This window comes from Lontra canadensis, unplaced genomic scaffold (genome assembly GCF_010015895.1).
Source record: "Lontra canadensis isolate GAN:19392208 unplaced genomic scaffold, GSC_riverotter_1.0 scaffold59, whole genome shotgun sequence".
Classification (NCBI taxonomy): Eukaryota; Metazoa; Chordata; class Mammalia; order Carnivora; family Mustelidae; genus Lontra; species Lontra canadensis.
Window position 1 is genome coordinate 3971327 of NW_022631053.1, and position 26139 is coordinate 3997465.

Sequence of the window (26139 nt, forward strand, 5' to 3'; positions counted from 1 at the left end):
TTCTCAGAGAAGAATTGTGAGAAATTTACTGATGTCTGTATTTGGCCTGGCTCTGACTTCAGGAAAATAAGGCCTAAATTAGAAAACCATGTTGAGAAAAACAAAAAAGGAAAAGTTCAACCAAATATAGGATAGCCAAGGGAAGCAGAAGTCAAGAATTTATTTCAAGGCTCCCAGCTTAGGAGGCAAACCAGTTAAAGGGGCATTTGGTCAATCTGAGACAGATCTGTGGATTGGATTTCCATTCAATTTTTAAAAAAATAAACACTCTGTGGTTAGTCCTGCTGAACACTCCAACTCAGGGGAAACTGTAGGTACACGTTCTGCTTTGGTTCAAAAAGCCAAAGAGAGAGGTGCCTGACCAGGTATGGTGGGGCCTACAACTCTCAATCTCAGGGCTGTAATTTCGAACCCCATGGTGGGTACAGAGATTACTTAAAAAATAAAAAAATTTAAAAAATAAAAACACAAAGAACCAAAGAGAGAACCAACAGGGCTAAAAGGCTGCTAGCACTTGACAATGAAAATCTCAACCACAAAAGACTAATTTAACCCAGAAGCCAAATTTTTCAGGTCAAGGGCAAGCAAGGAAGTTAAGATAATGACCATATTGTGGCTTCCTGCTCTGAACCACCTCCCCCTTATTATCTCATACTGAAGGAGATAGGAGGCACAAGACAGATTGTTTTTATAATCTCCTACATAACTACAATATGTGCTGGGAACTATGTCAGGTTCTGGGGATTCTGAGATAGATATGTTTCTTATGAGACAGTGCCCTAAAAAGGCTTACAGTCCAGTACTGGAGACACAATCCCATGGACTATCTCACAAGAGTACAAAAGATGTTAAGAAACAAGGGAAGCAAAGGGTTTCCCAAGAGGGGCACCAATCTTAGTAGAGGATTTCAAGAACTTCTATGTAAATGGAGTAAAGACTTTGAGATGTACGGGGCAAAAGAAGAGTCTGGAGAGTAAACAGTGGTGAGACCCCAAAGGATACGTTGATGCGGTTCTTTAAAGGGGAAAGAGATCTATAATGCAAAGGAGAGTGACTTAAGGAAAATATAGAGAAAGAAAAGTAACAGCATCTGTAACTTCTTATTTAAGGAAAGAGGTCTGTACCATTTCCAAAAAAATATTCCAACATTTCAATGGTACCTTGGGAGGCAGAGATTTCTGTCTTTGTAAACATGCTAAAGAAATGAATGGGAGGGTGGCATGGGACAGGTAAATCTGACCCTAAGAACGAATTACTTTCAGGGTCATACAACTCAGGATCCCACAAACGCCACTGGATTTACAGGTTGTCTTTATTGGATAATTTATTTTAAACTGTGTTAAGTATAAAATCAGAATAACCCAATTTTCAGAAGACAGTAAAAACAGTATTCTCATGATTAGGTTTATGGAAAATTGGCTTCACTATGTTTCTATATTGGATCAATTATGTAATTAGGTGTATTGTTTCAATTCAATTACCTTGCTTGCCTGCCATTCCTCCTGAGAGTTTAGTGACTACAACTGTAGGCCGGCTTAGTGGGAAAAACATGGCCTTGGTGTCTGTCTTCCATTTAACTCCGGGGTCTACCCCTCACAAGCTATGTGACTTGGGGATAAAATGATCCATCTGAGAAGGTCTGCTTGTTCATCCCTTCAACAAATACCACTAAGTGCTATAGTAATTGGCAGGAATAAAATGGTGAACAAGGAAGATGTGTCCCTATTCTAATAGGACTTAGAATCTTACAGTGCAGGAACTTAAGGAAGTGAGCCCTAAACCCAGGCAGGCTGCAAGGGTAAGTAACTACTGGTTCTGAGGCTGGGGAGGTGAGGCGTGGGGGCAAAGAGTCAGGGAGAGGGAACAGCATGTGAGGAAGCTGGGAGGGGAGAGAAAACAAGGCACATTTGAAGATCTGAAAGAAATGGGACTAACCGAAGCACAGGATGCTACTACTGATGAAAGATGAGCCTGGACAAGTGGACAGCACTGGGCCATTAAGGGTCTTTGTGCTAACTGCAGCAGAAGGCCATGAAATGAGACAATGTCCAGAAGGCACCCCCAGCAGTGCCAGTACATAGCAGTTGGGCAGTAACCTTAGTTCCCCTTCTCCTCCCCAAACAGTCCGCCCTATGTTAGCTCACAGGCACGAACTGGCTATGCAAAGCTTCCAGCAGATCACGTAGTAAGATCACACAAAATGTAAGCACCACTCAGGGACCGTATCTTTTTAGAAATAAAAACGGGTCCCTTAAATATTTATATGTTTATTTGGTAGTTTTTGGGTTTGTTAAGTAGCTATCACCCAGGAAACTGCTGTGGATTAGTAGAAATCCAGGCAAGATTTAATAGAAATTAAATTATTTTCCCACTGATTCTGCTCCGGCTGAACATGAACTCCTAACTCTTCTTACCATCACAACTCAAGTTCCTTGCCTAAACTCTACTCTTATGTAACAGAACAGAAAACAATTTTATTTTTTTTTAAAGATTTTATTTATTTATATGACAGGGAGAGTGCACAAGTAGGCAGAGCAGGCAGAGGGAGAGGGAGAAGCAGACTCCCCAGTGAGCAGGGAGTCTAATGTGGGGCTCCATCCTAGGACCCTGGGATCATGACCTGAGCCGAAGGCAGCTGTTCAACCTACTGAGCCACCCAGGCACCCCCAGAAAACAATTTTAAAAACATGGTTTGCCCTTCAGTTTATAGTTGGTGTGATTTTAACACAGCTCCATTTTATACTGATAACCAGAAGCTTAAAATCCATTTATAACCAATTACAAAACATATAACAATTAGCTTGTCAATTTTAAGGGAAGGAAAGTCCTGAATTTACTGCCTTTAACCGTTGTAGCACTTTTAGTCATTAGCCATGTGTGGAAATGACTTCCCTCTTCTTGGTAGAAAACAGATCTATGACATCTAAAAATGTTTAATTTTTAAAAAAATATTTTATTTATTTATCTGACAGAGAGAAAGAGATCACAAGCAGGCAGAGAGGCAGGCAGAGAGAGAGGGGAGGAAGCAGGCTCCCCGCTGAGCAGAGAGCCCGATGCGGGGCTTGATCCCAGGACCCCGGGATCACGACTGGAGCCGAAGGCAGAGGCTCAAGCCACTGAGCCACCCAGGTGCCCCTAAAAATGTTTATTTTAAAAGTTTAAACACCCACCCACTCTATCTACTAACAAAATAATCTATCCAATCCACTCCTCAGTATCTACCCAAGAGAAAGGAAAATATAGAAGGACTTGTACATGAATGTTCACAGCAGTTTTATTTGTAACAGGTAAAAACTGGAAAGTACCCAAATGTGCATCAAGAACTGAAAGGATAAACAAATCATGTGACAGACTACTATTCAGCAATAAAGAGGAATGAAGCTATGATATACACGACATGGATGAATCTCGAAACAATTATGCTGAGTGAAATATGACAGACCTCTCCCTGCCCTAAAAAAGTACAACAAAGTATGATTCTATTTATATGAAATCCTAGAAAATACAAACCAATGTACAGTGACAGAAAACAGATCATTGGGAGGAAGAGAAGTAGGATTACAAAGGGATTATGAGGAAATTTTGTGGGTGGGGGGGATGATGGATAAGGTTCATTTTCTTAATTGTGGTGATGGTTTCGCAGTTTTGCTGCAAAAACTTAGCAAAAAATACACTTTAAGTGTATTTATTGTACGTGGATTATAATTCAATAAACTGTAAGAAGAACTGATTTTAAAAGATTTGTGGGGGTGAAAATGGCACCTTGGTGAGAGGATGGTAACATCTCAGTCAGTCTACACAACTTGAGGGATACTGTGCAAGCTGGACACACTCCTGGAAAGACAGTGCCTGCCACAGGGTTCTGACAGCTGATGCCAAAATCAGGCCCAGACATCAGCTTAGAATAGTAGCTAGGTCAAGATTCACTGAAAGAAAGATCTTATCCTAACAAAATACACCACATAAGCTAGCCCAAGAAATAGGAGCTTCAAAGAACAAGGAAAGGAAACAATCACTAGGACAGTTAGTGAATGGCTTCTGACTGGCATGAATTGCTTGACCATGAATGCCCAAACTGGAACCCTTCAGAGAGAAGGGTACTCCCTGTCAATAATTACTCCAGGGGCGCCTGGGTGACTCAGTTGGTTAGGTGGCTGCCTTCGGCTCAGGTCGTGATCCCGGGGTCCTGAGATGGAGCCCCACATCGGGCTCCCTGCTCAGTGGAGAGCCTGCTTCTCCCCCTCCCTCTGCCTGCTGCTCTGCCTACTTGTGCTCTCTATCGCTCTGTCAAATAAATAAATAAATCTTAAAAAAAAAATAATAATTACTCCAGGGTCACTCTATCTACAAGGGATCACCAAACACAGTTTTTCTGGGTATTTCCCCATGTCTATGAAAAAACAGTTCACAAAATCAATTAACATTACAAATAATACTGTTGTCCTTTGAACAAACACAGGTGTTAGAGGCACTGGCCCCATCATGGTGGAAAGTCCATGTAAAACTTTGACTCACCCAAAACTTAACTACTAATAGCTTACGGCTGACCAGAAGCCTTCCTGGTAATATAAACAGTCAACATATGTTTCATATGTTACATGTATTGTATACTGTATTCTTAAAGTAAGCTAGAGAAAAGAAAATGTTATTAAGAAAATCATAAGGAGGGCTCCGTGCCTGGGTGGCTCAGTTGGTTAAGCGACTGCCTTCGGCTCACGTCATGATCCCGGAGTCCCAGGACTGAGTCCCACTTTGGGCTCCCTGCTCAGTGGGGAGCCTGCTTTTCCTTCTGACCCTCCCCCCTCTCATGCTCTCTCTCTGTCTCTCTCCTGCTCTCTCTCTCTCAAAATCTTTAAAAAAAAGAAAATCATAAGGAAGAGAAATACCTTTACAGTACTGTACTATTAAAAAAAAATCCACATAAAAGTGGACCCACAAAGTTCAAATTGTGTTGTTCATGGGTCAACTATATTGAGGTAAGAAAAGAGATTAAAAAAAAAAAACATTGCCTATTTGAAAAGTTTGATCAAACATGCAGCAACTGCTAGAGCTCCAGATTTACCACAAAATATTTACTTGACACTATGGTAGAAGGAGAGGCAATATGCCAAGTGGTTTAGAGAATGGGCTTTTTAGGTCAGACTGCTCTGAATTCTGATCTTAGCTCTGCCACTGAGAGCTCTTGGGCAAATCAGTTCTTAAGGGTCTAATTTTGCTGTTTGCTGTTGTTGTTCTTTTTCTATTCTATTTTTGGACTGTTTGCTCACAAAATTCAGTGGATCTTTATCTCTAAGAATCCTAAGTTCTTGGGTTGAGGTTGTATCCTTGAAGAAACTATTTGTGTCCCAAAGTTATCATCAGCCCAAAGACCATTTTTTAATGTTAGTTAGTTCTTACCAGGCAGTATAGTGAAACTCAAACCTTGAACCCACTTGACCTCAAATTCTTAGGGAAGATCTGAGTCCCCATTATCCCAAGGTCAGGCACAAGGCAAGCCTTCTTGACAACATCTTTTGCTGGCATGTTATGTTTTTCTAGCTCGCTCTTCTGATGAAGATGTTAAGCCCCTCCAGGGATCTCAATTCCAACCTCCAACCTTGCTGTTATTATTATTTTTTAAGTAAGCTCTACATCCAACGTGGGGCTTGAACTCACAGCCCCAAATCAAGAGTCACATGCTCTACAGACTGAGCCAGCCAGGCACCCCCAACCTCTAATCTCTTATATAGGTTCAAGGTTTTATCTTTTCTATCCTTATAGTAATTAAATTTAGGCCCCTGTTTCCTGCCTCCCTGCTTCGCAGGACAGGGAAAATGAGCACCATCTCAGCACTCTGATGTTTAGTGACTGTTCTCTCTTGCTCTTGTTCCTATATGTATTTAAAAGGAAACTGGTTATAGTCTATCTAGCATTTCTAAAGGGAAGTTTTCTTTTCCCTATTCTAGGTGAGAATTTTCAGATTATCTAATTGACTAAACAGCTAGAAAAAGAAGTCTGGGCAAGTTACTGGGCTTCTCTAAACCTGTTTTCTCATTTGTAAAATGGGACAGAGGACTGTCGAGAAAAAGAAAATGAAAAATATATGCTAACCACTTAGCCCTTAGACTAGTACACAGAGGGGACTCAAAAAATGGTAACTATGAAATTAGTTTTACTGGAAGCCTTAAATTTTATAATAGGCCATTGAAATAAACAAATTCAGTCTGACAGAGTGGGATTTTATTGTGCTTTGGCTTAAAGAATACTGAATATTTACTGCTCTCCCAAGTAACTGCAGACCACTGCTCATAACCCATACCAAAAATTAAAGTATGCTATTAACATGATCCAAGTCTACTAATTAGAACACATTTTATAGGGGTCTGATTTGCCAATTCTGTTTATTTTGCAGTTTTGAATAAAATTGGAATGTTTGGGGAAAACTCCCTAAGCTGTTAATTCACACAAGTGTTCTCTTTTAAGTTTAAATTAACTAACTAGAATATGTTTGGGGCTATAAGCTCTCAGAAGGCAGCAGCTATTCAATTTGCTTAAAATAATACCCATTCCAGTACCAAGAACCCATGAGTATCAATTAAGTAAAAAATAATCTCCCAAACATGACACTCTGGTAGAGTAAAAAAACAAAATCAAGAAGACTTGAGTCTGATATGTATTTGTGCTGTCTGACCTGAGGCGAATCCCTTAGTGACTATGAACCTGTTTGTCTCTTTGTCTCTAAAGGACTCTGCCTTTCTATGTCACAGAGTACCTATGAGGAACAAATGAGGCAGGGCAGCCATTGTGGAAGCCACATGGAAGTCCCTTACATACCATGAAGTACTGCAATTCTTACAAGGCATTATTAAAGTATGTTAGACGTATATAACAATATCCTAAATCTGTTCATGGGCATTGCTATCTTATATAGAAATGCAGAGAGGTAAATTTCTCCTTGTTTGGTCCCATGAATTACTACTGTAGTCACTTTCAAGAAGGGCCCTATGTGGGACAGATGTCTAAATTCATTCTACCCAAGCCAGCTGAAATAGCTCACTGTGTTCTGGGGTCATTCTGTGGTCTATTTGGTCATCAAAGTACCCTCAGAATGCAGCACAGGGTAAGTCCACAAGGGTGGAGAAAAAAATCAGAGGGGAAAACAATGTATGCTGCATTTTCTGCATTGTGTTTACCCGTATGAATGAGAAACAGCAGTACACAAAGAACCCCTACAAAGAAAGAGCTGAGGTAATTGCCTCACGACATCAGTAAATGATTTCAGCACATAAAGGGAACTGGATGGCAGTAATTCAAGTACGCTAAAAAAGACTCTGAAAAAGGCCACAGGCACTGAAAGAACCGTAGTTTGCTACCAACTTGGAGAACTTAAATTTTCCAGTCCGTAAGAGAAATCAGTGTACATACCAATAAGCAAATCTTAGGTTGACTGACATTTTATTATTTGTGAATGATAGATGAACAAAAGCCAATTATTTCCCAACCAACTATTTGCCATATTTTCCATTCCATATAATACTAAGACTACGGCCAAAATGTATGGCATATTCTACTTCCTAAATACTTTTATTAAATCCTTCCCAAAAGAGAACTAAAATTTCACCGGTTCAGCAATTCCAACAGTTATGGGGTGGATGCCTCCTAAAGAAGCCGGGCGGCTAGTGCACTCCCGCAGGTATCCCAGGCACCAGGCTCGCACGGGGACAGCGCGAGGTGCAGCACGACCACTCAGACAGCGCCCCAAGGGCGACCCGACTAAATCCCTATGAAATCTGAGGCCAGTTTTGCTCTGCAAGGGTAGTACAACTATTCTAGAAAGAGTGCCATGGCAAGGTCATTTTCATAGTTGCCCAGAACTCTTTTTTTTTTTAACCACCTATAACCAGCAATAATTAATGTCCTTTCTCTTCCTCCTCCCCAACCCTGAGGGCGGCTCAGCATTCTTCTGACCTTCAGTGTTTCAGGGGCTAGCAGAGTAAATATGCGAGATGAATGAATCCTACCTGCCGTCCCTAGGTTAGAGGGAGACCGTGATGTCAAATTAAATTGCAATAGGAAGAGGAGACTGCCCAGTCTCTCAGCAGAGGCTCTCAGAAGCTCAGGAGAGATCCTGACACGGGGACAGCAAATTCCATTCCCTAAAATGAACAGAGCTGATGGGTGCCTTATGATACAGTTCTTCTACACTGCCTCACGCTAGACACAGGCACGTGCATAACTGCAGAATGACAGCATCAAGACCTAGCGCCAGTGGGGGCCATGTGGGGGCCATGTGGGGGCCATGTGGCGCCCATGTGGGGGCCATGTGAGAGATCCCTCTGGGAGGTGTGCTCAACATTTCTTCATGCTGGGAGAATTCCTCCTCTTTTTGACAACATTCAGGTCCCTGACAGTATGTTAAAGTTTCTTGTAAGCTATTCGGAGAAACCTGGATCTGGATGGAGCTAAATGGATAGGAAACCTTTTCTTACTCTGCTCTGCTGAATAAAGGTCTTAGGAGAAAGGACCGTATCTTAATAATCATGAAATTATTAAGACGCATAAGGTGATCCAGAACATAATGCCACATCTTTAAGGCTGCAGACAGAGTACAACGTTACTGTTTAGAGATCCAGAGGACTGTAGTGAATGCCAAAGGACTGTGGTCTCATTCAGCAATGAATAGCCATGACTTGTTTCTGGAGTTGGTAAATTCCCCTCAGGCAGTGACTTTTGTAAAAGGATAAAAAAAGGTTTCCATTCCTTCCGAGCATTCTCAAGATCCTTTGCTGCACTCTCACATTTAACTCGAGGCCATGAGAGCAGACTATTTACTCTGAAACTGCGGTTCTTTAATACAGCCATGGAGAGGATTGTTTCTAAGAACTGCACATCACGTTGCTCCCTACCCTTTGCCTTTTATTACAACTGACCCCCCAGCTGCGCTGCAGCAGAATCCGCCAACAAGGAATAGCTACTACGCTGAGAGCCCCCCTTTGTCCACCAGGACCCAACTGGTGCTATACTGATGTGGAAGGGAAACCGTCCAAGATTTTGAATGAATGGTCTGGAAGTACGCACCATTACAGACACAAAATGTCTTATTGTGAAGGTCTGCTAGAGGTATCCCGTGTTACGTTTTGAGAAACACTTGAAGCCACAAAGCTATTTCTCTTTCAAACATATTGACACCACAGATGTAAAGAAAAAAAAAAGCACACACAGTTAATGAGCCCACAGCACACCCAAATGTTCGGAGAAGTTAGCCAAAACCTAGGAGAAAACTATTAATATGAACCCAGACCAGGCAACAGGATCCATGGAAATAGCTCAACTTGACAGCTATGAATCAAAGTCATTCATGAGAACGTGACCTTCTCCCCAAAGATATGGTAAGTCCTTCAGACCAAAACTCCAGAGAAAAATTTTTTTCCGTAAAGATTTCATTATCAGTACCATGATAGTAGACAGAAACGATACTGAAGCTCTGAAATAGAGTTATTATGTTTAGTCGCAGAGGCCTACGTGGAGATCTTGTCTGAGATTTCATTTAAAAATTTTAAGGTTTTTAGGAATTTTGGGAAAGATTCTAAATAGACAAGACAACTTAAAGTTGTTCCATTTGCTTCTCAAATAGCAAGTTAAAAATCCTAAATTTACTTTGGGGTAGAGATTCCAAGCCTGGGGAATGAGAATGGGATGGAGCCACTTAATTCTCGCTGACCTCGTGAAGCCATTATATAAAAAGTGGATTCTTAAAAAGTATATAAATGTATATAAAATAGATTAACACATACACAAACACACTTATATATGTTTTTCAGATCTATTAAAACTGCATGACTGCTCACATCTTTAATGACACATAAAACTTTGTCCCAAGTGCACTTACTCTATAGAAACAAAATATCTGATACAGGAATACAAATATGTTAAAGAAATGTATGACTATGGGTCATATTTTAGATGTCAACAAAAATAGTTATTAAACAACAGAAGGAATTTTTTTAGACCCTAAGCTTTGGACTGTGTTTATTTATGACTACATGAGTTCGGGGGTTTCATCAAGGAAATGCTGGAAATTCAGAAGGACATTTAAAAAAAATAGCTTTATTCTTAAGGCCTCTTTTTGTATGTCATTTACAACATGACAATTGAAAGCTGCCACCTTCAATGTGTACACCTTGGATCTTATACACCTTGGATGATGAGCAAAGTTCCAGCTCCTACCTCAGAACAGAAAAAGCCAAGCTAATTTCAGGAACATCAAAGGAGTAACTGTCAGAGAGAAAGGTTCTGATAAACCTACCAGGAGGTGTGCAGGCATCTGCAGGAGACTGGACGAATGTGGACCGCCTTTTGGTTGGCATGGGCAGAGCCATTTTCTGTTCTTTATGCTTTGCCAGTGCGGCTTGAACTGCTTCTGTATGGATATCTGAAAGATTAAACATTTGCATTTATTAGCTCCTGGTTCTTAAGGTGTTTTCTTCTGTGAGCTGAACTATCACCATCGCAATTGTTGCAAATGGATGTTTAGGTGATTTTTACCTATAATTTGTGTTGTAACAATTAAAATAAAAATGAAAAAGAGGAGACAAAAGAAAAAGCCAAGCGTAACTTTTTAAATAATTTTTTTAGAAGATTTTATTTATTTATTTGACAGAGAGAGAGAGAGAGCACAAGCAGGCAGAGAGAGACACGGAAGCAGGCTACCCGCTGAGCAGAGAGCCCAATGCGGGGCTCGATCCCAGGACCCTGAGATCATGACCTGAGCTGAAGGAAGAGGCTCAAACCACTGAGCCACCCACGCGCCCCAGCCAAGCGTAACTTTATAGAGAAGGAAAAAGAAGCCCAGAATGATTAGGTGACTGCTTCAGACACCGAAAAAGGGGTTAATGGAGATGGGGGGCAGGGGTGGGGCAAGGGTAAAGGAGTCTAAGACACACCCATGCCAGGCAGGGAATCCTACCCCTGAATGGAATGAGTGTTGTGCAGGTATCTAGAGGACACTCATTATTTTTCAGGAAAAGAAGCTTACGATCTGCTCAACTATCTGAAAGGGGTTGAGACCCCTCAGTTTTATACCACAGAAAACAGAAGAGCTGATTCTGATCTAGAAAAGAATGTAAAAGAATGTAAGGGCTGATGGTACTTGTTTGCCACTTTGGCCACAAGAAAATTCAGTTCTCCCTTAACTCCTATGTTAATAGGAGTCTCAAAATTAACATATCCAGACAGAACTCTTGATTCTCCACTCTCACCATAAAATACACTCTACATTTCTGCAAAATCCTATTAAGGTAGGTAACAACTGAAGTAGCTTCCCAGTTCACAAGAAATCTTCTCAGGAATGGGTCCAGTCAGCGGACATGCAAGCTATCCTTAGAAGCCTGTCAGTGCTATGTAAACGTGCCCCTTATAAAAGCTGGACCAATCAGATCCTTTTACTGGAGTAGGGGGGAATTTAAACTGATCAAGAAAACACAGATCCTAGAACTGAGTCATTTTAATGATAATGACCTACAAAGAAGAAAGGTTCTTGAACTTCAAGGTTGAGACCCCCAAAGCTATCTCTCCTTTTCTAGGGATTTCTCAACTGTTCCTTGGCTTTTGTGATTTACCCCAGCTATTTAAGGTAGCCTGAGCTAGACTGTTTCATGCAACAACAAAAAAACCTTCACTAAGATAAACAGAAACATCTTTCTATGTAAATATAGTCCTACAACATAATTTTAAAGGGCTGCATAGAATTTCACTATATGTCTGTGCCATAATTTATTTAAGCAACTTTGTTTCCAAAGTTTTGCTACTATTCATAGCAACTATTCACAGCAAGACTAATTCAGTATTTTCACCTTAGTATATATGTCCAATCCTCTATCTGTAGGATTAATTCCAAAAACTGCTGAGATGTATTTCCTAAGAACAAGGATTTTACTCTTATATAACCACAGTACATTTATCAAAATCCGAAAATTAAAAATTGATACAAAACTATTATATAACCCACAACCCATATTCCAACTTAGCCTACTATCTCTCAATAATGCCCTTTATAGTTTTTCCTCCTTTGTTCCTGATCTGAGACCTGACACAGAATCACACATTACACTTACTTGTCACATCTCTCTACTATCCTATAATCCGGAACAATTCTCAACCTTTCTCTTTTATTACCTTGACATTATGGTAAAGACTAATTATACTATAGAATGTTCCTTAATTTTGGCTTACTCATATTCCTCATAATTAGATCCAGGTTATGCATTTTGGCAGGAATACCATAGAAGTAATGTTTTCTTGAACACAGTACTAGGAAGCATCAGCCCCATTACTCGTGATAGTAACTTTGATTATTTGGTTAAGATAGTGTCTGCTAAAGTAATCCACTGCAGAGTTACTATTCTTCCCTTTATTTAATTAATAGATACTTTATGGGTAAATGCTTTTGAGATGATGTAACTGTTACATATTTCATTAAACTTTCATCTATTAGTTTCAGAATCCATTGATCACTCTTGGCTGAATCAATTATTATTATAATGGCTACAAAATGTTGATTTTATATATTTTTTAAAATTTTATTTATTATTTATTTGAGAGAGAGACAGAGATAGAGCGAGCATGAACAGCGAGGAGAGGGAGAAGTAGGCTCCCCACCGAGCAGGGAGCCTGATGTGGGGCTTGATCCCAGGACCCTGGGATAATGACTTAAGCTAAAGGCAGATGCTTAACCAACTGAGCCACTTGGGCACTTCCAAAATGTTGATTTTATAACTCCATCATTCCTTCTATATTTATGAGTTGGTTTTTCTATTATAAGAAAAAGCATCCCAGGGCGCCTGGGTGGCTCAGTGGGTTAAGCCTCTGCCTTCCACTCAGGTCATGATCCCAGGGTCCTGGGACTGAGCCCTGCATAGGGCTCTCTGCTCAGCGGGGAGCCTGCTTTCCCCTCTCTCTCTGCCTGCCTCTCTGCCTACTTGTGATCTCTCTGTCAAATAAATAAATAAATAAATAAATAAATAAATAAATTTTTTTTTTTAAAAAAAGCATCCCTTTCTCCTCCAATTATTTATTTATATCAATATAGACCTATTGATTTTTATTTTATTCCATGGCTACTGTTACTATCTTTACTTATTTTGATGGTCCTATTACCTCAAATTTGACCAATTAGGCCAAATCAAACTGGTTCTTATATCCTTTTGTTATTCCCATCATTTTGAGCAGTAATTATTTTCTGTCTAAGATGTTCCAGGTATGTTCCCTGTTCCACCACTAGAATTAGACATTTCTCTAAGGCCCTGGTTCCTCTTAACAGAAAATGGTATTTAGAAACCAAGATCTTAAAATCAGGAGTGCTCAGTGCTATTGGGGTATCTTTCTTCTAAGTCCTTTCATTGGATAAAAGCATATAAATATGAAAATAAATATTAACATGCATATACCTACATCTATATTAAAAACCATCAATTCTTATTAATAACTCTAAATCCATTTCAACACCATAAAATTCATTCTAACCTTCCCCTTTTCCATTTTTAACTCTCTTCTCTAATAGTAAGAAACCTGGTTCACAAAATCCTCAATATATTTTATTCATTCACTCAATCCTACAACACACATCCTAAAACATATACGAAATCTCAAAGAAACCCAAATATCCAAAACAATCTTAAGAAAGAGGAATAAAGCTAGAAGCCTCACACTTCCAGATTTCAAAACATATCAGAAACCTAAAGATAGTATAATACTGGCATAAAGACAGACATATAAACCAATGTAATAAAGCAGAGAGCCCAGAAACTAATCATTGTATATGGTTAGTCAAATGATCCTTTACAAGGGTGCCAAGACTGCACAATAGGTAATGACAGTCTCTTCACAAATGTTGCCAGGGAAATGGAAATATCCACATATAAAAGAATGAAGTTGGATACTTACACCATATATAAAAATTAACTCCAAATAAATTAAAAACCTACACTTAATACCTGAAACTACAGAACTCTTAGAAGAAAACATAAGAGGAAAAGCTTCATAACCTTGGAATGGGTAATAATTTCTTGGATATGACACTATAAGCACAAGCAAGAAAGGCAAAAATAGGTGGGAGTCCATCAAATGAAAAAGCTTCTGCACAACAAAAGAAAACAATCAACAAGGTGAAAAGGCAACCTACAGAACAGGAGAAAATATTTACACACCATATACCAAGTAAGGCATTAATGTCCGGAATACATAAAGAACTCCTACAACTCAGTAACAAGTAGACCAATTTTAAAATGGTCAAGAGACTCAAGTAGACATTTCTCCAAAGATAACACAAATGGACAACAATCATATGACAAGATCTGCAACATCACTATTCATCAGGGAAATGCAAATCAAAAGCACAATGGCATATCACTTCACACCAATTAAGAAAGCCACAGGAAAGGAAAGGAAAAGAGGAAGGGGAATGGGAAGGGGAGGGAGAGGGAAAGGGAGAGGAAAAAAGAAAAGGCCAACTGTTGGTGAGGATCTGGAGAAATCAGAACCCTTGTGCACTATTGGTGGGACTGTGAAACAGTGCAGCTGCTATGGAAACAGTATGGAAGGTTCCTCAAAAAATGAAAAATAGAACTATCATATGATCTAGCAATCCCACTTCTGGGTATATATCCAAAAGAGCTGAAAGCAGGATCTCAAAGAGATATTTGCACACAAATGCTCAATGCAGCATTATTTACAATACCCAAGACATGGAAGCAACCTAAATGTCCATGAATGGATGAATGTATAAAGAAAATGGTGTATGTATATACAATGGAATATTATTCAACCTTAAAAAAGAAGGAAATCCTATAATATGCTACAACATGGATGAACCTCGAGGACATTATGCTAAGCGGAATAAAACAATCACCAAACAACAAAATACTGTTTGGTTCTTCTTGCAAAAGATACCTAAAGTACTCAAATTTTTAGATGTAGAAAGTACAATGGTGGTTGGCAGAGACTGAGGGAGAAGGAAACAGAGAGCTGTCATTAAGTATAAAGTTACCTACAGTCATGTAAGATCAAAGAGGCCTAGACAGTTATTATATGACAATACGCACATAGTTAATACTAAAATGTACACTTAAAAAATTTTAAGAGGGTAAATTTATGTGTTTTTTACCACAGTAAAAACATTTTGTATGTAGTCTTTAATCACATCAGGATTTTAAGTAGCCCTCCTCCCATAAGGCTTTCTATAAGCCCACATTATAGAAAAACTGACTGTTTTCTCTCAGTACTTACCTTTTTTTTTTTTTTTTAATGTAGATCTCTGATCCACTTGAAGTTTTTGCTGGCATATGGTGTGAGGTACAGATTTACTTCATATTTTTCCAGCTGTCTTAGCACCAATTTATTAAAAAGTATATTTCTGACCCAATGATTTACAACGCTATCTTTATTATACACTAAATCTCAGAGGTACTCTGGTCTATTTCTGCACCTGTTATTCTATTTCAATGGTCTGTCTGCCATACTGCACTGTTTTAATTATAGTCTTTAGCGTATGCTTTAATATCTAGTTAGTATAATCACTCTTCATAGGTTTTCTTTCTCAGTGTTTACTAGCTATAAGTGTTTATTTTCCCAAATGAATTTCAAAAACATGTTTTTTCAACTCCATAGATAAATTTATTAGTGTTACTGGGACTGGATTAAATTTATAAACTAATTTAGAGAGTCCTGCCATCTTTGTATGCTGAATTACCCTATCAAAGAACAAGGGATGCCTTTTCCATTTACCATGTCTATTTGTGTCTTTCAGGGTGTTTTAAAGTTTCCTTCATAAAAGCTTTACACATTTCTTATGTTTTTCCTAAATAGGTCTTATCTTTTCTATTGTTTCTGTAAATGAAGTATGCTCTACCATTATATCTTTTAACTAGTTATTGGTTGCATATATGAAGGCTACTGATTGCTGTACTAATTCCATATCTTGCTATCTGACTGAATTGTTTCATTAGATTAATTTTGCCACTGACTCTCTTGGTTTTCTAAATAAATATCATATCAAGTGCAAATACAGTTTTCCTTTTTCTTTTCTAATTCTTATACCTCTAGTTGATTTCTCTTGTCTACTTGCATTAATATGTCTAGTACAATTTAGTGCTCACTTCAGCAGCACATATACTAAAATACATCTAGTACAATTTAAATGTTAGCATCATTAGGATTAAAAAAAATTTTTTTTTAAGATTTTATTTATTTATTTGACAGAGAGATAGAGAGAGAGCACAAGTAAGCAGAGCAGCAGGCAGAAGCAGGCTCCCTGCCAGGGACTCGATTCCAGAATCAGGGGATTACGATCTGAGCCAAAGGCAGATGCTTAACCATCTGAGCCACCCAGGTGCCCCAGGATTAAAAAAAAATTCTTGCAAGTAAATTTTTTTATTTTTATTCTTTTTTAAGATTTTATTTATTTATTTGACACAGAGAGAGCACAAGTAAGCAGGCAGGCAGAGGGAGAGAGAGAAGCAGGCTCTCTGCTAAGCAGGGAGCCCAATGCGTGGCTTGATCCCAGGACCCTGGAACCACGACCTGAGCTGAAGGCAGCCGCTTAACCAACTGAGCCACCCAGGCACCATGCAAATAAATTTTTTTAAAAGATTTTATTTATTTATTTGACAGAGAGAGAGATCACAGTAGGCAGAGAGGCAGGCAGAGAGAGAGGGGGGAAGCAGGCTCCCCACTGAGCAGAGAGCCCAATGCAGGGCTCAATCCCAGGACCCTGAGATCATGACCTGAACCAAAGGCAGAGGCTTAACCTACTGAGCCACCCAGGCGCCCCACAAATAAATTTTTTAAAAGATGAACAGCTCAACCTTAATAAAATAGGCTTAGGCACTGGAGAGGTAGCTTATAGAAGAAACACAAAGGGTCAATAAACCTATTTTAAAAGTCCAATCTCATTAGTAACACTTCTACCAACAAGGTATGAATGTGAGTGTCCATTTCCCTACATCTATGGACAACACTGAAGCATTTTTTCCATCTTTCCCCCAGAGATAAGTGAAAAATGTTACTTTACAGTTTTAAAGTAGCTGCTCCTATTTTTGGCTTGTTTTTATGAAGTGGCTTAGACACGATGTGTAAGTCCCATGGATGGGCTTAAGTACATCTATGGAGCAGAACAGACACTAAGTGCCCTTACCTGTTAGGATGGATGGATGGATAGAGAGATGGACAGATAGACAAGCAGGTAGATAACAGACAGATTGAAAGGCAGACAGATGCATGCGTAGGCGGAGTCAGCAAATAGAGAAGTACAGTTAAGAGTTACTTGCAAGCCATCAAGCAGTCACGCCATTTTTACCAATTTCTAAAGTACGAACCACTTTAACATTTTTAATTATGGCAGAGGCAGCGACTATTAAGTTCTGGAATATTAGGATATCACGTTAATTTTGGCACCATGCTGTGTGCTAGCGGGGATGGAGAGTGAAATATTAATTTAATTTGAATTTAAATGCCCCTATGTAGACAGTCTTCAGCCTGGAATATCCATAAAGCAAACAGCCACTCATCCTTCAAAACCTCATGAAGCCTGCCCTCAACAGTGCCCAGTTCCCAGGCTCCTTCCCTGTTACCCCCTCATCTCTGCTGCTTCTACCTTGTATAAAGGATTCCTACGTTTAAGAAAAGATTCTTGTATTTCTGCCTCTGTTTCTCTAGCATCTAAATTGTGCTCAACTACTAGGAGGTCTATAATAAATTCTTACTGAACTGAAATAAACTCAATTTACTTTCCTTGGCACGAGGAAGCCTGCTAATATAAAATGATCCTGGTGTATCCGTGGCAGCTACCTTAGCAAATGCCACCATGTCAGACATCAGATTTGGACAGAGAAAGTTCTCAATTAGGGTGACAGAGGGAGTTATTGTTCCATTTAGCTCCTGGTATTAAGTCAGAAGAATCCATACTTAGAGTAAAAATCATTAACAACAGTAACTGATTTAAGGCTTTATATCATTTATCCAGGCCTATCATTTTTTTAAAGATTTTATTTATTTATTTATTTGACAGACAGAAATCACAAGTAGGCAGAGAGGCAGGCAGAGAGAGAGGAAGGGAAGCAGGCTCCCCGCTGAGCAGAGAGCCGGATGCGGGGCTCGATCCCAGGACCCTGAGATCATGACCTGAGCCAAAGGCAGAGGCTTTAAGCCACTGAGCCACCCAGGTGCCCCTGGGGCTATCATTTTTAAAACTATTTTTTACAAACTTCCAGTTATGAAATAATTAAGTCATGGGGATGCAATATACAGCATGGTGGCTACATTTAGTGATACTGTATCATACATCTGAAAGTTGCTAAGAGAAAAAGTCTTTTTTTTTTTTAAAGATTTCATTCATTCATTTATTTATTTAGGGAGAGAGAGCAAGGAGAGGGGCAGAAGGAGAGAGAATCTCATGCAGACTCCCCACTGAGCACAGAGCCCAACGCAGGGCTCAGTCCCACAACCCTGAGATGATAACCTGAGTCAAAATCAAGAATCAGACGCTTAAACAACTGAGCCACCCAGGTGCCCCTAAGAGAACAAATCTTGAGTCTTCACCCCAAGAAAAAAAATTTTTGTAACTATGTGTGGTGTGGATGTTAACTAGACTTACTATGCTGATCATTTTATAATACTGAATCATTGTATACCTGACCTGTCAATTATATCTCAATAAAAGAAAGGAAAAAAACTATCTGCTATTTTTTTGTTTAAAAATACCATAAATACATTTTATGTTATACGTATTTTGTATTTTACCACAATAAGAAAAACTAGAAAATAATTAATATACATATTGGGAAAAGATGCAAGCAGGTGCGCCTAAGTGGCTCAGTCAGTTAAGCATCTGCCTTCGGCTCAGGTCATGATCCCAGAGGCCAGGGATCAAATCCTGCATTGGGCTCCCTGCTCAACAGAGAGCCTACTTCTCCCTCTCCCTCTGCTGCTCCCCCTACTTCACCTCCCCCTCTGTCTCTGTCAAATAAATAAATAAAATCTTAAAAAAAAAAAAAGTAAGCATATATAATGCTGAAGTGAAAATTTGCCCCAGATCCAGCACTTCTCAGAACTAATCCTGCCTCTCTCTCTCACACAAATGAATAAGTAAATCTTAAAATACATATATATACAATACATATATATACACACACACATACAGTACATCTCTCTGTGTTATGCAAAAAAAATCTACCTCTGCTTTTCTATGAACCTTCACAGAATCTGAAAATCAACTTTCACACAATTCCATTGTGTGGATCTGTGATAACTTATTTTTTTTTTAAAGATTTTATTTATTTATTTGACAGAGAGAAAGATCACAAGTAGGCAGAGAGAGAGGGGGAAGCAGGCTCTCTGCTGAGCAGAGAGCCCAATCCAGGGCTCAATCCCAGGACCCTGAGATCATGACCTGAGCTGAAGGCAGAGACTTAACCCACTGAGCCACCCAGGCGCCCCTGTGATAACTTATTTAACCACTGTATTATTATGAATGATATTACAACAATGATATTTGCATATATATCTTTGTGCACATACATAGGTATTTGTATAAAATAAATTCCTAGAAGCGGAACTTCTGGGTAAAAAAAATGTATGAATATTTAAAGTTTTAAAATATTGCCAAAATGTTGTGCCTTTAAGACCACAGTACCAACGTACTTAACGTACTTATGGCTCTGAAATGTTATACTGCATTTATATTTGTTTTACTACTTTAGTGTTGCAGAGGTTTACTTAGTTGAATCAAGATTACCATATTTTATTGAATCTATGATGCCATCCTATATAAAACATATCTTGATTTCAGACATGTTAAAATGTGAAAAGTGTCCTTGTTATATTAGATGAAATTACGGTTCTTAGCTGTCGTGAAAAACAAATGTTTAACTGCTTATACTGAGAAACAGTACTTCCTCAACAGCAGCAAATCAAATGCTCCCAGTTATTAATTAAAAATACTACATTTCCGGAAGTATTTTTGCATGAGATACGTAACACGTAATAGCAAACTTGCTAAAACGAGGGAATTATTCATAATAATCAAACTTTACAAGGGCCGTAACATTTGGATAATTAACACTTACAGAGTACGTTCTTCTCTACCGTAAGGATTCTAGCATGAGACCACAGAACAAATCAAACCATCCATCTATGTTCTAACATGATAAGCCCTGGTGCATACATCAATGTCAAAAGGAGATGTTCACAGTTACTATATTAGCAAAGCTTCTTATTGATTAAAAAAAACAACAACAAAACAGGCAGCTCTCCTAATTGGATTTGATTCATTCACCAGCATACAATTCATCCTGATCTTTGATTAAAAAAAAAAAGGCACTTCCGAATATCAGTCCCCAAACAGCTGACTTTGGTTATCTCTGCCAAAAGCATGTGAGAGCTGGTTATCATTTTCCATCACTACTGTTTGAGCTGAAAAGGTGATACAAACACTTCAGAAGTCCTTTTTTGTTTTTGTTGTTTTGTTTGAGGTAGCTAATTGCTCAAAAATTTAACTTTAAAAGAGCTGTCAGAACGATTTACCATAAGATCACTTTCCATCTAAGGCACCAATAGTTTGTTTTCTACACTTGTGACCTTAACACATGTGTAGAAAGGTGTATCGTGCCTTGACGTGCAGAAAGAAAAGGTATTAGTAAGTGTATTTGAAATGTCACAACCTCTTGGCTAAGTGTAAAGAACAGCATCAGGTCAGATTTAACTCTGAATAAATATAAGCTCTTTATACCATGTCTGACAAGAAATACTAAGTCTACTTAGATTTGATTATGATTAGTTGAAATGTCATAGGTATTAATAAGCCTCCACCAAATAATAAAGGAATTTTCAGCTACACTCACTAACATCATTAAATCCTTTCTGTGTACCCACCAGTTTATTCTGAATGTTTGTGACTTTTATAAAACGCACCCTATGTTCTCACACCACTGTCACAAGTGACAGGTAAATGTAACCCTTCCTAAGGATGGAGTGGCAAAGAGAAGTTCAATTTCCAACAATTTCTACCATTTATTTGCTCTACTGCTGCTGCGACTGTTGATTTCTTCTTTTTCACAGAAGCCACAATTTCTTGAGTTTACCTTTGCAATTTGGCTAAGTAATTCCTAATATACTGAAAAATGTGATTTTCACCCAAAATCCATGCTTGCATGCCCCTTCTTTCATGTGCTCCCTCACAACAGTACTACAGTATTCTCATAGCTTTCAGTATCTTCATGGTTTGTTTGTTTAAAAATTTTATTTATTTATCTGACAGACAGAGATCACAAGTAGACAGAGAGGCAGGCAGAGAGAGAGGAGGAAGCAGGTTCCCTGCTGAGCAGAGAGCCCTATGTGGAGCTTGATCCCAGGACCCTGAGATCATGACCTGAGCCAAAGGCAGAGGCTTTAACCTGCTGAGCCACCCAGGCGCCCCTCTTCAGGGTTTTTTTTTTTTTTTTTAAAGATTTTATTTATTTATTTGAAACACAGAGAGAGAGATGACAAGTATGCAGAGAGGCAGGCATAGAGAGAGAGAGGAGAAAGCAGGCTCCCCGCTGAGCAGAGAGCCCGATGCGGGTCTCGATCCCAGGACCCTGAGATCATGACCTGAGCCGAAGGCAGAGGCTTAACCCACTGAGCCACCCAGGCGCCCCTCTTCAGGGTTTTTAAAACACCTTTTCTTCCCTACTTTACCTCCTCTCTGGCCTGCTTGCTACTACCTCAAAAGAAAAAAGTCCCTGTAGACAAATATCCAAAATCCTACTCTTAAACCCTCAAAACCCCTGTACCTAAGAGATTCCACCATCTACTAACCAGTATTTGATTCATAGCCTACACTTTCCAACATTTGGGATAAATCTGAAAGAACTGTTATAAAAGAACAGGGGCTGGAGAGGACAGTAACGTTTTAGTTGATGAAGGTCAAAATTTTGTACTAAAGGTCACTATCGCCTTTCTCTGTACGTGATCAGCCTGGACATAAGCTATAGAGAATCACCTTTTCGGTTCTTACTAATCCTTTCATTATATGCTATAAAAACAGACCAAAAAAGGGGGGGTGGGGGATCCACAAAACTCCCAGAGCGCCAGGGATGAGAGTTTAAATCTTTTTTTTTTTTTAAAGATTTTATTTATCTATTCGACAGACAGATCACAAATAGGCAGAGAGGCAGGCAGAGAGAGGAGGAAGCAGGCTCCCCGCCGAGCAGAGATGTGGGGCTCGATCCCAGGACCCTGAGATCATGACCGGAGCCGAAGGCAGAGGCTCAACCCACTGAGCCATGCTGGCGCCCCAGGGATGAGAGTTTAGAGGCTCAAACCCTTCTGGGCTGGGCAGAACCCACTGCTGCTGAACCTGGGCCCCAGCTTAAAAGGCAACAGTGGGTGCTTGGGAAATCGGGCTTCGGTCTTGGCAACAAAGAGGAGCTCCTGAAAGGCTTTTCTATATCCAACTGTACCTCCCTCTAATCCATTTCTTAGCTAGTAACTACTTTTATTCTTTCTTTTCTCCAAAATATCTATTTAGCCCTTATATATACTTGGCGCTGTGGCGGGCATGAGGACATGGGAATGGCGGAACATGTGGTCTGCAGCTGGAGCAAACCACTAGAGCAAACACAGATGTACAGTACTGCTCTGCTCAAATTCTTCAGTGCTGTTCAAGAGTCCTCAAGATATGGGGCGCCTGGGTGTCTCAGTGGGTTAAGCCTCTGCCTTCGGCTCAGGTCATGATTTCAGGGTCCTGGGATCGAGCCCTACTTCGGGCTCTCTGCTCAGCGGGGAATCTGCTTCCCCCCAGCCCCCTCTGCCTGCCTCTCTACCTGCTTGTGACCTCTGTCAAATAAATAAATAAAATCTTTAAAAAAAAAAGAGTCCTCAGGATCTCGTCCCTGGTGATCTTTCTAGACTCCTCTCCCACTTCTTTCTGGGTCCTTGCCTTCTAAATTCTGGTCATAATGAACCCCTTTGAGGTCTACTACCTGATGCTCTGTCCCTAACACTGTGTGTGCTGTGACACCATTTAGATGTCGTGCTTCTGAGAAAGCCTCCCCAATTGCTCAAGACCAGGTTAGGTAGAAGGGAAAATTCTGGTGTAGTGTGGAATCTCTGTTTTCTTGATGGAACACTTCTCGTTCCTTAAAGTGTATGAAAATATGTATCTAATAAGATCAGCTCACAAAAGGTCTGACACAACTCTGCAACCATGTCCTTTTCCTCAATTTCTCTAATGCAGTTTCTGAAAGGATGTGATCTACAATCTGCTTTCCAGTTCAAGAAAAGATGAAAGACTGGCTGGTACAGGAATCCAAATTTTGAAGAAAGTAAAAGAGCACTGCAATTAGCTTGAGGGCTTAATTCTGCTAGTTGGTAAGACAGTAAATGGGCTGCAGAGACTGCCTTAGCACAGTGGACCACAGATGGGCACGGGATGGGCTTGCTATGCCACAGGTCTTCCTGAGGGTCCCAGATTTGTTTCTCTGCTCATCAGCCCTGGCCATGATATGGCTGGGGAATGTTCCTGCTGCCAGCCATAGCGTGTTGCCTTTTCCCTCCTTCTGGGGACCTCTTAGGTCAGAAGAAATAAAGCTGAAGAGTTTACTAATTTGAAATTCCACTGTGAGCTTTTGTTCCAGCTCCATTAGTAAGAAGACTTGATCTACAGCTCTGAACACAGAAGGATCTGCCTCTTCCAACAGTTCACTGAGCTCTCCCAGTACCATCCCATGTTGACCGTAGCGCCCACTCACTTTATTTATTTACTCATGTTGCCTCTGTACCTGTCTGGCTCCCCTTCTGCCCTTGAGTGCAGAAACGTCGTGTTTGCTGCTGCAGCACCAGCAAATATTGAGTTATCTACCACACCTGGCACATAAGGGCTAATAAATGACCAATGAATGAACTAACAGAGACCTGCTGGCCCTTCAGTGGAAAAAAAACAAACATTAAAAGCTTTTAAGATATAGAGTTCATACTACAGTCACTACAAACTCTTCTGCTGGCAACTTTCAGTTCCTTCTCACCTGATCGGTATCGTTCATCCCTGGCTCCCCCAGATCGAGTTCGGTGGTACTTAGAAGGAGCGGAAGTTTGAGCTGCAGATGGAGCAGGTGTCTGGTTTCTATGTTCTTTCTGCACTGCTGAATCAGTTTCTAAAAAAGGAAGTTTGGAATATGGTTATCTGACAACAACAGTTAAAGTTTTCTGAGCACTTTATGACATTCCCAAAACACCCTGAGGTAGCTATTATTATCCCACCTAGAATAAATGATTAGAGAGCATCATATACACACATAAAAATGATGCAAAGACATCCAGGCTAAAAAATAAAATCTTAGAGTCGTTACTGTCAACAGGTGTTGGGAGAGAAATGGCAAGGAGATAAATGTAAAGTGAAAAGGCCATTCCAGAGATTCTAAGAATTGATGGGGTGGGGGAGGTGGGGATATAAATGACCCCCTAATCTGCATAATGGTACAAAAGAATAGTTTGGGGAGCTTTAGCCTCCCCACCATAAGTTATTCCAAATAAACATGTCATTTAAGTAAAACTATGGTGTTTATTATGCAAACAGCTTCAAGTCAAGTCTACTGGCCCCTCTCCTTCAACTGGAGTCACTTCCCATTCCAGTAGCAGGCCATTCCCCATTCTCTGCCCTCTCAACATTTACTATCTTATCAGGAAGACGGAGAAGGGGGAAGCAGGTAAAATAATCAGAAGAAAAACACTGTAAGTTCTGGTATTATACTGCTGTTTTTTTTTCCCCCCTCAAATAGTGCGAGCTCCTAAGTCATATTTTTTAAAGTTATAGTAAGACCTTTTAACATTAAGGTATCACCTTTTAATAAATTTACAAGTGTACAATACAGTAAACTCCAAGCATGATGTTGTAAAACAGATCTCTAGAACTTATTCATCTTTGCATAACTAAAACTTTTTAATAAATTCCATTAGCCAACAACATAGTACATCATTAATTTCAGATGCAGAGTTCAGTAATTCATCAGTTGTATGTAGCACCCAGTGCTCATCCCATCTCGTGCCCTCCTTAATGACCATCACCCAGTTACCCCATCTCCCATCCCCCTTCTCTCTCCTCCCCTCCAGCAACCCTGTTTGTTTCCTATGGTTAAGAATCTCTCATGGGGGGTGCCTGGGTGGCTCAGTGGGATAAAGCCTCTGCCTTCAACTCAGGTCACGATCCCGGAGTCCTGGGATCGAGCCCCGCATCCGGGCTCTCTGCTCAGCAGGAAGCCTGCTTCCCTTCCTCTCTCTCTGCCTGCCTCTCTGCCTAATTGTGATCTCTGTCAAATAAATAAATAAAATCTTAAAAAAAAAAAAAAAAAAGAATCTCTCATGGTTTGTTTCCCTCTCTGATGACTTCCCCATAACTAAAACTTTTTACCCACTGGGTAGCAATTCCCCATTTCCTCCCTCCCCCCAGCTTCCCCTCCTTCCTTGGCAACCACCATTCTACTCTGAGTATGATTGTTTTAGATTCCTCATAAAAGTGGAATCATACGGGCGCCTGGGTGGCTCAGTGGGTTAAGCCGCTGCCTTCGGCTCAGGTCATGATCTCAGGGTCCTGGGATCGAGTCCCGCATCGGGCTCTCTGCTCAGCAGGGAGCCTGCTTCCCGCCCCCCCCGCCCTTCCTCTCTCTCTGCCTGCCTCTCTGCCTACTTGTGATCTCTCTCTGTCAAATAAATAAATAAAAATCTTAAAAAAAAAAAAAAGTGGAATCATACGGCATTTGTTCTGTGACTGGCCTATTTCACCCAGCATCATATCCTCCAGATTTACTCACATTGTCACATATTGCGGGATTTTCTTTTTTTAAGGCATATTTTAAATTTCTTAAATAGCACTTAATTGTGTCCAGCAAGGCATCTCAGACATAGGAAATTACACACCCACTACAGTAAGATGTCACTTATCCAGAGAATGCACTGCTCCAGGTCGCAGGTGAGAATTAGTTTATAAAGTCAAGAAATAAAAAAACAGACTGAAAGCACAGTGGTCTGGGAGTATAAGCAGTAGTCCCACATACCTTATGAAGGCTAAGGGCATCACAGTACTACAGAAACTGAGCTCATCATGACAATGTCATATAATCTTTTAAAAATGGTTAG

The 26139-nt window shown here is 39.9% G+C and overlaps 1 protein-coding gene across 4 annotated transcripts in view; it reads right to left on the reverse strand.

The window, feature by feature from the left end:
• The window catches only part of DIP2B (disco interacting protein 2 homolog B), a 224108-nt gene that overhangs the window by 69496 nt on the left and 128473 nt on the right, over positions 1-26139 (reverse strand). For all 4 annotated transcript variants that reach the window (XM_032876810.1, XM_032876809.1, XM_032876808.1 and 1 more), the window contains exons 3-4: positions 24033-24161; positions 10286-10411 (exon numbers count right to left, since the gene is read on the reverse strand). In XM_032876810.1, the coding sequence (XP_032732701.1) occupies positions 10286-10411; positions 24033-24161 (255 nt within the window). The remainder of the gene's footprint in view (positions 1-10285; positions 10412-24032; positions 24162-26139) is intronic.